At 33.9% G+C, this 13,311-nt stretch overlaps 1 protein-coding gene across 2 annotated transcripts in view; it reads right to left on the bottom strand.

Annotated features, from left to right (window-relative positions):
* TNNI3K (TNNI3 interacting kinase) overlaps positions 1 to 11,569 on the bottom strand; it is a 336,780-nt gene extending 325,211 nt beyond the window's left edge. The window contains exons 1-3 of one of the 2 annotated variants that reach the window (XM_036890223.2): positions 11,403 to 11,569; positions 10,691 to 10,799; positions 251 to 336 (exon numbers count right to left, since the gene is read on the bottom strand). In XM_036890223.2, coding sequence (XP_036746118.2) covers positions 251 to 336; positions 10,691 to 10,799; positions 11,403 to 11,442 — 235 coding nt within the window. In that variant the 5' untranslated portion in view covers positions 11,443 to 11,569. The remainder of the gene's footprint in view (positions 1 to 250; positions 337 to 10,690; positions 10,800 to 11,402) is intronic. The other variant, XM_036890222.2, reaches the window with a different exon arrangement.
* Positions 11,570 to 13,311: the final 1,742 nt, after the last annotated feature.

The raw sequence follows: 13,311 nt of genomic DNA, 5'->3' as shown, positions 1-13,311 counted from the left end.
TTTGGTTTTCAAGCAAAATAAGTGACTTGGTTCAGGGTGGGAGCACAATGAAAGTTAAATTCAGAGCTAAATCAAATGGAATACCTGCTTGGTAGTTATCGCTGCAACTGAAGGTTATCAGGATTGTAGGGGCAAAGCAAAAAAGAAAATTGAGTATGAATAGAATTCTCTTGTTGACTATTAAGCAGCTCAAATCACTGACTATAGAAATAAACACTAGTTTATAAAGTGTTGAGTTTCAAGCACTTACCTCCACAAATGCAACATAAATGAAGTAGAGACAGCCCATTCTCTGTGCGATAATTTAAATTGACTTTACTGAATGCATCATCAGACCTGAAAAAATATTTTACAGGTGATTACAATTTCATCTTAGAATTTATTATTTTTCATCGGAAAGATTATAAAAGGGAATTTTGTTACTATAATTCACATATATACCTTACCTTTTATAGGATTCTTTCATACCTAGAAAAATAATTTTGAATATATCCTTATATGAAGAATAATTAAAATAAAAAGAAAACAATATTGAAAGTTTGAGAGGCCAAGCTTAAAGACTCTTGTACCGGTCTGTGTTCTATGTATAATTTGAACTTTGCAGGGCACCTTGATGAATTAAAATTTATGTATAAATGAAAACATAAACATTTGAAAGTAAATTAATTTCTTTTACACTCAAAATTTCATGTCATATTTATGGAAAAATTCAAGAAATTCTCTCTAAAAAAGAAAAGAAATGGTAGCATTTGAAAAGAGATTGGAGAAAGGAACACAGTCCTAATATATTACAAATTCTGCCTGAAGCAAAATTTCCTTGTGCTCTGACTGGGTCAGATTTTACAGATAAAGTGTCTGAACTCAGATAGCATACTATGATACAATCCCCGGTGAGAAGAGGAGTGGTGTTAGTAGTTCAATTAATGAAATCCAGCCTTGGTCTGAAGAAAGTCCATTGCCACAGAAGGGCCCTGGGGAGCCATAGGCAGCCTTTGAAAAGGAATGTAAAGCTAAAATTCTTGACCTCTTGAAGTCCTTGGTATTCCCAGGACAATTTTCAGTAGAAATGAGATCATACCTGTAGCCTCGCAGGTCAATTTCAAACTGCCTCTTGCCTATTTAAATCTCCAGCAGCTTTAGTGTGATAGAATAGTGTTTGGTGAATGAGCCTTCCATATCATTTGTAAAGTACTCACACTTGAAAGGTACTATGAATTCAGAACATTATCATCAAGGCACCCAGTTATGAACATCGAATGCTACTGGAATTTTAAAATAGAAAATGGAAAGGTGCTATTCTCCAGGGTGCTGCTAAAAAGAGGAAGTCTCTAAATCTAGGGGCATTGAAGGATCTCATTAAAATGCTTTTATTAGCAACAAAAAGTCCAGTGGTTTGTTTTTGTAGACAGGGGAATATTCCAGAACTTTCTCACACTCCTAACCTTCTTGCTTTCCATGTTCAACTTCCCAGCAGTGAAGTCCACAGACATGCTTACTCATATTGAGGAAAATACCTCAACTTGCTCTGGAATGCCACATGTAGAAGTACAATAAACTCCAATAAGTCATCTTTACCAGTGTTGATAATATAATATAGCAAAGAGCCCAGAATTTCTTGGAAAACAGGAATTTAGCTCACTTCCATCTGTACTTTACCCCAGTTGAATAAACAAAGCAAAAAAAAAAATCGGATGAAAATACCACAGTTTAAACACTTACCTAAAAAAAAGCTTAATTATAAAAAAATAAGCCTAACTGTAAATGGTGTACCTAATTTATGGCATATGCAGAATTTCACAAAATATGGCTCTTGAAAATGCATTCTTTGCCTGAGCCAGGCACCTAATCTCCCAAAGCTGCTGTATTACAGACGTCTAGAAGAAATTGGTAGTAGTAAATAAAGTGCATCCATTGGCCCAAACTTGGAAATACACTCACATAGGTTTTTTCTCTGGTTATGACTTCAAACAGTATAGGTGTTCTGGAGACCTAACTTTGCTTTGTTAAAGCTAGGTAGTTAAGGTTTTTTTCTCTTGAGGTTTGTAGGAAATCAGTGTCCATAAATAAAAAGGGAAAGAGAATCCTGACTCACAATTAAGAATGATAATTGACAACTATTCAGAAGCTCTGAGCTGCTTTGGCTTTTCTTCCTTGGTCCTTCCATTAGCCAGCAAACAAAACACACAATAAGACCGAAAGACAGAAAACAAAGTATTGGGGATGGGGAGGAGAGGGAAGCCTTCTGTTAATTGTAAAGAACTATGTAAACTTCAGCCTAAGAGAAAAACTGGGAAGGAAGTACTTTCTTTTCAGCTAACTATAACGAACTTAATGGCAAACACTGAAAGAAGAAAAAGCTTGGATTCCTCCTCTGTAGCAAAAAGCCCTTGAGAAAATTAGTTTTTCTGTGGGTATCTCTAATATTACATAGTAATACCTGCTATGATTTGATGTTTTAAAAGTAGAAAAATCATTTCAGAGGCATAGGTAATCCTTAAAAGCTTGGTCCTTGTATTTACGCCAGGATTGAAATCCTACCTTGGTTCTGTCTTTTAAGACTTATTTCCATCTTTTTCCCCGCCAATTTGGTCAAGTTAATTAACCTCTTCAAGCCTCAATCTCTTCAGCTATAAAATGGTACAATAATATATATGACATTGTATTGTTGTGAAGAATAAATGAGGTTAGGTGCTTATTACAGTACCTGGCACATGATATGTTATTAATAAATGGTGTTTTCTTGTTATCATACTATTATTATCAAGTTTATTGTGAATGTACAACTTTCCTTTTGTAATATAAGTCTTGAGAAAATTTTAGCACAATTTTCAAACCAAGTTTGACCTTCCTTGACCTCTTACATTGCTGACCTGTAAAACTTCCTTATTTTGACAGTCGATTCTACAGCTCTAAGTATTTTATGCTTACAGTGACTGTCTCTCAGAAAATGTCTGACCATGTTTTTATGTTTTTAAAAACAGCCATCATGTTCACTGTTGTGACAGTAGCATCAAGGAGTTATTAAGAACAACTATTAGAATCATAGTTTTGAAATATAAGTTCAGTGGCATCATTAAAATTGGGAAGTTATTTGCAGCACTGCAGGTATCAAAGAATGACAAAGGAAAAAAAAAGATTGTGCTAAAAATCATTTTATTGAGAAAGTAGACTCAATTGTTTTCTTATTCCATGATGTAATTCTGATGATGCATTCAGCCTGACACAAAACTTACTGAACAACTCTGTGCTCTACCTCTGTTCTTACTGTTCAGGTCCTTCTCAACAGTCTGCTTGATATAAACTACTCACTTATTCCAGGATCCCTAAATGCATCAGTCCTGGGAATATGTACGCTGGATAGAATTCTAGAATGACCTTAGTGTTGTTCCTTATCTCTAATGCCTGATCAGCTTTGCAAACAAAGTGAAACTGAATAAATAGAAAGTAAAGATGTCCACTGCTTTATTTAAAAAAAGAATAACATTAAACACATGTCTCCTGTTTACATAAGTAAAATTGAAAGCAGGTATTATATTAGTAACTTTTTCTTCAACAATCACTCCTTAGCTCACTGAATCTTAAACTAGACTTGACCATTCATAAGTGACTCAGTATACAGTCCTAAAGAGCTCCTTGCTCAAAACTAAGCTGTTGCCTGTTTTTGTTCTCTTCTCGAATTCTATCCTCCTTGAACCCAGGAAACTTCTATTAATGCCAACAAAATGAAACAACTGAGAATAGACCCATAATATTTGACAGTGAAATGCAACTTCAATAGTACAATTTTAATTTTAATTTTAGTAACTAGAATGTAATTTTTTAATAAAAGTTACTTTAGGGCTATATTTGGATCCTAATTCTCACTTCACATTAACTTTTAGTCAAATGTTTCTGTTTTGATACATGCAATTAAAATACTCAAGATTTTAAAGAGATCAATCCTGGGAGAGAGATTTCATTTTCTCTTCTTTGGCTTCTTCTAAAGGAACTGTGGATGTCATATTCCTTGCCAGTTGAGCATCACTTACATACTCTAATTCCCTAAGCTCAGTTTATTTTTTTAATTTATCCTTACATTTTTTATCACCTCCCATGCCATACTGTAACTTAACATATCCTAATGAGTTCATAGTGCTCACTGGGGTATGGATGAAGTTCTTAATTAAAATGAAGTCACTATTACGAATATATTTCTAATACTAAATTGTCTCCTTAATTATTAAAGCTGGTAGTTTTGTACCCAAAGGTTACTTTCTTTCTTGTAGCATAATGAATTCTTTTCTTAGCCTTTATCTTTTATCCAGAAAACTGTGCAGTCTTGTGATCCAATTAAACTTCTTTCTCATAACCTCATCCTTTCAAGAAGATATCTGACTTGATCACAAGTAGAAACTTATTAAAATGCAACATTTGAACACTTGGTCCAAAAAAGACACACTAAAAATATTTAGATAGGTAGATACATTTTAAAAATTAGTTCACTGGCTGAAATTTAGGGAAAGACCAAGAAGGTAGAGAGCAGCTAAGAATTTTGGTACAGATCAACTAGTTTCCCAAATTAATAATTTAGGTTTCAAATGGCTGATTGTAACTTCTTGTGTAGTTCTTTGCGACTGCTGCTGATTTTCCCCACAAACAATAGAAATAGAAAATCATCAGTAAGATCTTTTCCAAAGATACATCCTAAAAAAAAAATCCAGAAACAAATTTGTCCAATAACTCCCAGATCAAATATGCATCTTACTATGTGAAGTATATTCAATTCATTGATACAATAAACAATTTTTGAAATATGGTGGCAGAGAATAGCTAAGACAAAATTGAGACAATTCTTATAACGTTGTGATGTTTAAATGTGTTAGCTCTTGTGGGACTTTTATAAATATTAGCTGCTATGATTATTTTTACTAAAGCACTGATATTATTTTAACTTTTTTATTGTTTTGTTTTGCATATGAGAAGGGAGATAGGGAAGGAGAAAGGGAAGATGGAGGGAGTATGGGATGGGAGGGAATAGAGGGAGGATAAAAGGCAGAGAGTGAAAATGAATGAGGTTGCAAACTATGGAAAAAGAGAGAGAGGATGAGAGACGGAGATAGAAATCAAGTGGCTTCATAAGGATTTTATAAGATGTTCCTGTAAAATTATTATCCATAACTAGTTTTACCTAAACAAGCAAGAAAAGAAATAGAGTGGTAGACAGACCTGGGGCAATGTGAATTCTCTGCTTTTTGGTGTGAAGTCTTTTGTTGTTACTGATGTTTGTTTTTTGTTCAGTTGCTAATAAGCACAATGTACTAAACAAACATGCCAAATAATACTTCCACTCTATTTTGATTTTATAAGATGACATTTCCCTCCTCAAAATTGTACCTAGCACTTTGATGGAAAATTTCATTCTTCTTAGATGAGGTCAGCTTGCAATGTTTATGCAGCTATTTATTGTATAACAGCTAAATTTCATAATTAGTTACAATTCCAAAAAAGTAGATTTTTGGACAATGTTTCTTTTGGAGGTTAGGTATGGTAGCTTGCAGCTGGGCCCAGAGGAATTTTTCAGGAAGAAAATAAGTAGGAAGGTACATCTCAAAAAACCATCTTCATTTTTTAATTGCCTTTTTTTTTCTTTCTTTTCATTTCCTCTAAATATTGTGTCTCCTTGCTCATGGTATATAGCATTCTTTCAACTACCTTTGTTAATTGACTAAACCTAATCAATCTCAAAGCTAGATAGTATCATTACTGAACGAGGTGTATTTACTCAAAAGCAAAATAAACTAAAAATTAGAAAAAAATACATTCTTTTGTATTGTAAAGTCATGGCATTAGAAAATAATAACTTCTCTGAAATGTCTGCACAGAGGTGCAAATTTCCTATTACAGATTAAGCAGAGTAAAAATAGGATTGACAATTGTGTGTTTGAAATTAACAAAACACAGTTCTAAAATTTTTAATGATTTAAACACATATTGAAACAAAATAATTTCATTAGAAGTCTTTTAAAAGTTGTATGTGGAAACCTATTATATAAGTGGTTTTTAAAGATCCTGGGTGGGTACATGTATCACTAAGGGGTGTAGGTGGGGATGTCAAATGTATTCTCCAGTTCCCATACATGGGGCAATTCTGATACACAGGATATAGAAAAATTGTGGAGGGGCGTGGGGAAACATTTTCAAAAATAATTCTGATTCATATCTCTTTTCCCCTCCCAGGTTGAGAACCAAGATCATGAAGACCATACATTTTGAAATTAAGTACAGTTAGATACATTCCCATCACAACCATACAAGCTCTGTAACCTAGTTCATGCTGGTTTAATTTGATTAGCCTGATTTTCTTCAGGTATAAAATGGCAATTACAATACCTACCTCAGAGGATTGTTGACATAAACAATTACAGTTAGTTTTAACTAACATTTTTTGAGTGTTTATCACCCACCAATCACTGTTCTAAAGCAGTGCACATATATACAGTTAGGATTCTGTGAGCTAATGAATATTAAAATACCTAGTAGCAGGTCTGGCATATGGTAGGCACTAAGTTGTTACTTTGTTTTCCTTTCAAGTACTATACAAATATGTACAATAAATAAAGTACAAATACAAATAAAGCTAAATAAGACAAAGAAGCTACCCTTATGAACACATATACTAGAGGTTAGATAGACCTGTAAATGGATAAAGACACCAACATCTAGTAAGTGCTATCACAGTGATTAAGATCAAAGACAGAAGAGAGGAGGAAATGATTAGACAATGGTACTCCTATGAACCACTTCTGTTTCTTCTTCTTCTGCCTTTCCTATTTCCTCATCTCTTCCTGTCTTCCATCTATTATCTCAATAAATATCCAAAGTTATGAGTGAATGCAACTTTACTGTGGAAGATGAAGAAACATTCCATTTCTATTCCCCTTCTTTCCCAGATCAAGCTATCATTCCAAAGCTGATATAAATTGGCATAATCAAGATAAGGTTTAGTTCATTTTTGTCTTTCTTAAATTTAGTATTGTATTGCTCTGTACTATACCAAGGGTGAAAGTTATACCAGGAGATTGTATACTTGAGCTAACAGAAGCCTTGGTGCATTGTGGAGTGGGGCATCTCTTTCCATGAATGGAATTAGTATCTCCTATGATTGCCATAAACTTGTCAGCAAATGAAAACAACAACCAAGAAAACCCTCTAAAAACCTCCAGACAAACTTGTGCTTATATCAGTGATCTTCCTCCTGTGACTCTAGTGTTAAATGTTTCTTTTGGGGCATCTGACACAGTTTTCTTGCTATCTGTATGTTTACAGAAAGCCTAATGTCATGCAGCATAACACAGCTGTTCATCTTTACATCAATGAGGCATGAATAAAGGAGGGAAAGAAGATTTCAACATTCATTTAACATCTCAAATGTCCTAGATAACAAATTAAATGTGATCTCCTACAATATTATGTTCAACCTTCTCAACTATACTTAAAATTCTGGTGTGTGTCAATGAGCAAGACAAATTTACACTCTCAGCACTCCATTCTTTTCTTTCTTTGTCATCCATCATTTTATTCTAGAAAAAGTAGAATCCTCAAAAATTTGCTCTAGGCATGACTAACATTCTTTTCCAATGATACTATCTGCTTTGATGGAATCAGCCAAAGCAGGGTACTGTGTTTTTTTCTGCCTCTTTACTCTCTGTGGACTATAGTAATTGCCTGCTTTCTGGTCTCATGTTCCTCATCCCTTCACCAATATCACCTCAGGCAGAGTTCTCAGTGCAACTTGGATATTTTTCTAGAAGTATAGTTTTCAAACTTTACCAGAAATGTCATTTTTACATATGAAAGTATTACCTGGGCAGCTTGCTAAAAATTCAGGTTTCTGGAAGTCTTCTGCAGAGTTTCTGATTTATTTGTATGGTGTAAAATAAGGGAATCTAAATTTTAGCAATTATTTTACTGTAGGAGGTCCTTAGTCCTTGAAGAAACATAATTCTAGGCAGTGGGTAATCCTCTCTTCAGCTTCATTATTATCTCTTCTGGTTGATGGGGCATTTCTGTAGTTTCCTTAGTAGATTCAGCACCTAGGCTACCCATCTTCCTCTCCAGAAAATAACCTATCATTCTCAGGGAATTTGGCATCCATGTTGGTGAGCCTTCTAAAACTCTACTCTATAATTTCTTCAAATCCCTCTTGATCACAATCTTTAAAAGTTATATTTCAGATTTTGGCTTCATCTTGAATTGTTCTAACATTATACATTTTTACTTTTGAAAACATCCTCTTCATATAAAAACATTTTGTCCTAACTTTCTCACTTCCTAACTTTCAATAAGTTACGTTACTCCCAGTCAATAATAAGGTCTTCAGTCTTTCAAGCTGCCCTTATTTATCCAGCAAGATAATAGAAATCTCCAATTATTCAATGCCTACTGTGTACTAGGCACTGTAGTCAGCATTTAATAAACATCATTTTGCAAATATCCTATGAGTTTGTTATTAAACTCATTTTCCAGATGCTAGAGATTTAAGGAGATTAAATAATACACCCAAAGATACATAGTTTGTAAACAGAAAAAACTGGATTTAGAACTGTGTTTGTATGACTGCAAAACCATTACATGGACTCACATAGCTTTCTTCCTTGACTTAGATAAAATGGCCAAGACACTCGTTTTTCTTGGCTCTCTAGGCTTTACATGGAAGTCATCCATTCTTGCCTATGTATCTTTACTTAACTATGCCTTTACTCTGGAATACTTTTCAAAACTAATGATTAAATCAAGATGCCAAATCTTTTTTTGTATTTGAACACCATCTTGTTTTTCCTTCCACTTAGCGCTTGCCATAGACTGTCTTCTGTGAGCTATTTATATACATGTTTCCCCTCAACCAGACTGTGAATTGGGGAACAAGCAGCAGGATGTAATAAGAGCTCTCTCTATGGAATCAGGCAGACCTTGCTGCAGATCACGGTTTCAACCCTCTGACCATATGATCTTGACAAAATACAGTATCTCTAGTCCTTAGTTTCTTATCCACCACGATTAATATTGTCTACCACACAGGGTCATGGTGAGGATTAAATAATATCTTGTATTTGATGTGCCTAGAAAAGCACCTTGAATATAGCTGCCACAATAAATTCTGAATTATAATCTTCCTGACATTGATTCCTGCCTCTCACCATCAATAGTAATGAGCATAAAGGAGGTCACATTCATCACATACCGTGGAAATGTAGGAAACATCGTCTATAGCAGGAGCTCTAAAAACAGCTGCTTGCTGTTGAGCTGGTGTGAGAAAAAACCCTACATCTCAAGCCCATTGTTAAGTTTGGTCCTTAAAAGGGTATGTCTAAATTAGCCTTGACATATTTGTGCAATACTTCCTAAATAAATAAATAAACAAGGTTTTGACTTTATAAAGTTGAACAAAATATCTTCAATTTAATCACATTTCATTCAGTATATATATCTGAGTCAATAAGAACTAGGTTTATGATTTAGTTCAAAGTTTGTATATCTTTTCCAACAAAGTATGCATGTGTATAATTTATTATACCAAAGTTCCAGTCACATATCTACAGAAACTTCAAATGTTTTCCTGTAACTGAACATGTAATACTACTTGCAAAAGTCAGCCCTGGGTCTCTTATCAGGAGTGTCAATGCTGAGTTAATCATTTTGGGCCAAATAACAGAAAATCAACTACTTTCCAAACCATAAATTGAACACTTGTGAAGTCCTCATTAACCCACTGACAAATTTCATGCAAACAATATTATACATAGATAATTTTATTCACCAGTTATGTGAGCTCTGTATGCCTATTATATCTGAAATTTCTTCTAAAAACAATAACATCATTTGGTCACTGTTTTACACTTGTTTTCCAAGTAAAATAGAGGGAGTTCTTTGTTATGAGTGCATTACATGAATAACCCAGCTATAAGTGAACAAAGTGAACATGGCTAATTGGCCTACATGGAACTTTTCCTCAGTCAGGCACCTAACTTAAACTGACCCTCCAAAATGAATCTAGTTTTTCAATACCAGATTCAATTTCTGCAGAAGATTGCTTGTGTATATAAGGGTCCTACCCCTCTTTTCTGAACATTTTATGTTTTCCAAGGTTGTGACACTAGGCCAGATTATTCTTCTCTTGTTATCATGGACAAAACCCACTGAAAGCCTGAAGCCAATATTACACATTGTTTCATGATTGCTCAAGGGCAGAATGATACTCAGTTTCATCAGCAGACACCCTTTCAATGTCAAGAGACAAGAGGATTTGTTAAAATTTGACTTAAAGCTAATAGTCCAAAGAGAATAATGCAGTCAAAATTCTACCCCTATTTGGGAAGACAAGTCTTGTTTGTTTCTTCCATGGCTACAAGGACAATCCAGTTACAGAGAAGATTGTTTAGAACAGCTATGGTTTGCATTAGAAAGCTAGCCTTTAGGTACCTCTCTTTTTAAACTGTACTGATGGGCACATGCAAGTTATATTTTAAGGAAAGGAGGTTTTTGCATTTTAGGGGCAAGGTGAATGATCAAGAAGGGATAACCTAACATTCTAAGGCTTAGAACATGACTGGATACATCTGAGATTAAATGGATTGTACATTTAAATGTAGACATATCTAAGAACATGATAAATAATACTCTCATACAAAGAAATAATTGCTCTGGCACTTACCCAAATATATGCCTTAGTTCTGTAAGTTCTTTCTCTTTGATCTGCAGGTCATCTTCTAATTTTTCTATTATAACAACATAAGATTCACTGACTTTCTTCTTCCATTCATCTAAGTAAAGAAAAACAAATGGGATCGATTCATATCTGTGCTTTGCAAAATGCAGACACAGATCATAACATACAGTAATTAAAACTCTTTTAGTATTATTCTACAATACTTAATTTAAATTACTGATTGTGAGTTTAAAATGCAGATGTTTATATTTAAAATGTAATCATATTGAATTGTAGTAATTAAGAACCCATTTGATATTGGATAATATGTTTACATAGAAGAATATATTTGAGTTATTTAACTTGATTTTACTGCATTTTAATTATAGCAATCTCTAGTTTCTAGACAAGGCTCTTTAGGTTTTAAATACTAGATGTTAAAATATAATTCTAAAATCTCTATATTCAGCAGTATTCCAAAATTTTTTTCTATAATATTATACTTAGGAACCAATATACTTTCATAAGAAATTTTCTGTTTTCTCAAAAGATCTTTCAGAGAAATAACTTTAGTTCAGATAATCTTCTTAACAGTTTCATATGATATACTGTCTTATCCTCTATATAAAAACTAACATATTCTGGTTTGTTACAGAAATGATAATTATCTGCAACTACTATTGAGTCATGTTACATTTAAGGATATGAGAATAATTACCAGTGCAAGTCTGAGTTGGTCTAGATTTATAATTTCCCATTTGTGAGATGTTTCTTCTTTTCCCCAGTGCAGTTCCTCAGGTTACAAGATTCCAAGTTCAAGTGCAGTGACAGTACAGTTGAAAAATACTTTGATAGTCTGGCTAAAAATAAGCCAACTGCCAAACGGAATGTCACGCAACAGTGACAAAGAACAAAATGGTTTGTGCTTTCAAGGGTGAAATAATAAAGGGAACTAATCAGTCTGTTTAAAAGATCTGTATCAAAAATAAATAATAAATGTTTCAATAGGTTTATTTGCTTCCATCAATTAATTATCTGCACATACATACCTTAATGGGCCATTTCCTTAATAGGTAAATCTAGGAAAGGGTTCATTTGCATCTGAGGTTCACAAAGCACTACTACTAAAACTGTCTAGATCTTCTTTCAGGATCATTTTCTCCTGAGCCAAAGTAATGACAGTTGGAAAGAAATGACTGGTGATAGATTTTGTCTCATATACAAATAATGGAATCACACATCCCATGGCATGCTACTAACAGAAATAAGTCTAAGTTTTGCCTATATTACAAATACAAAATTCTCTTTGTAAGAAGAAATTCTCAACATAGACTGTGACTAATTGATACCACTTGTTGATTGCTGACCATAAGAATCATAGATAAGTATCTGAGACACTGAGGTTTACAAATAGCAATTCATAAAATAACAATGACAAGAATAATAATGTTGAGAATACTAAAATTGAATATGTCTGCAATGTGCCAGACACTAGTCTAAGTGCTTTATATGCATTTTGCCATTTATACCAATGCAATCCTTCAAGCTTTATGTTATTACCATATTGCAAACGAGAAAATCCAAATGTGCTAGCAGGTTAAAGACTCTGAAATCAATTCTGGTTCTATGATTCTGAAGTTCAAGATAGATATTATTATTATTATTGATAAGTCTCCCATAATTTCTCTTTCATTCACCTTCCATTTACTTCATGGGGGCATTTCTCTTTGTCTATGCATAGTTTTATAGATATAAATGAACTCAGGGCACGATGTGGAAAATCCAGAAAGAAAAGTTATCTGATTTTCAACTACATATTTCTTTTGGGTTATGTAATTATACCTAGGAGATATAAATTTCAATCTTGAAAATCATCTCCAGAGGCTATAGTTTTAATGTAAGGATGTGAATTTCATACTTACTGTAGTTGAATGTTGAAACAACTGTTTCTTTTTGATGCTTAGATAAATTTAGGATTCCCCACACCTTTTTCACAACAAAGGTAATCTAAGTTCCAGAGGGAGGGCTTTCATATTGATGAGCTATAGTTGGAGAAGTCAGTATCTGACTTTATGGACATCTCTGTCCTCCCTTAGATGTAACTCTCCTTATCTCTCCTCATCAGTATATGTCTACTATAATGTGGGAGCCTCTGGTTACTTAGTCCACCATTTTGCATTTTCCTTGTTTGAAAGCCATACATCTTCAGTTGTACCAGCTTTCTCTTAGCACTTGCTTGACCCCTGTCCCTCAGGATAGAAAGTCTTTGCTATCCCCAGGCATGCTGTCTTCAGGCACATGACTTCCTCAATACTTGTATTGAAGACCAAACATTCAGTATAATCCTAGAGACCATATTGGATAGTCTTCATTAAGAGGCTTACAATCTCCCAGCACTGCACCTTGGGAAGTAATGCACAAGTTCTATCTTCTCTCAGATTCCCATAAAATAATCCATGGATTTCATACCTTGAATCCTGAAAGATACAGAAGGCAGTGTTCTCGGCCTTCTTGAGGACACCTAAATCTGACTGTTTTTCCTGATCTTCTTTCTTATTTGTCTACTATCTCAAATCTTATAACAGTGTGTGTGTGTGCATGCATGTGTGCATGCATTGCCAACACCA

The sequence above is a fragment of the Manis pentadactyla genome, chromosome 4 (genome assembly GCF_030020395.1).
Source record: "Manis pentadactyla isolate mManPen7 chromosome 4, mManPen7.hap1, whole genome shotgun sequence".
Classification (NCBI taxonomy): domain Eukaryota; kingdom Metazoa; phylum Chordata; class Mammalia; order Pholidota; family Manidae; genus Manis; species Manis pentadactyla.
The sequence above is the reverse complement of the archived record's forward strand: the minus strand, read 5'-3'. Positions and strand labels throughout refer to the sequence as shown.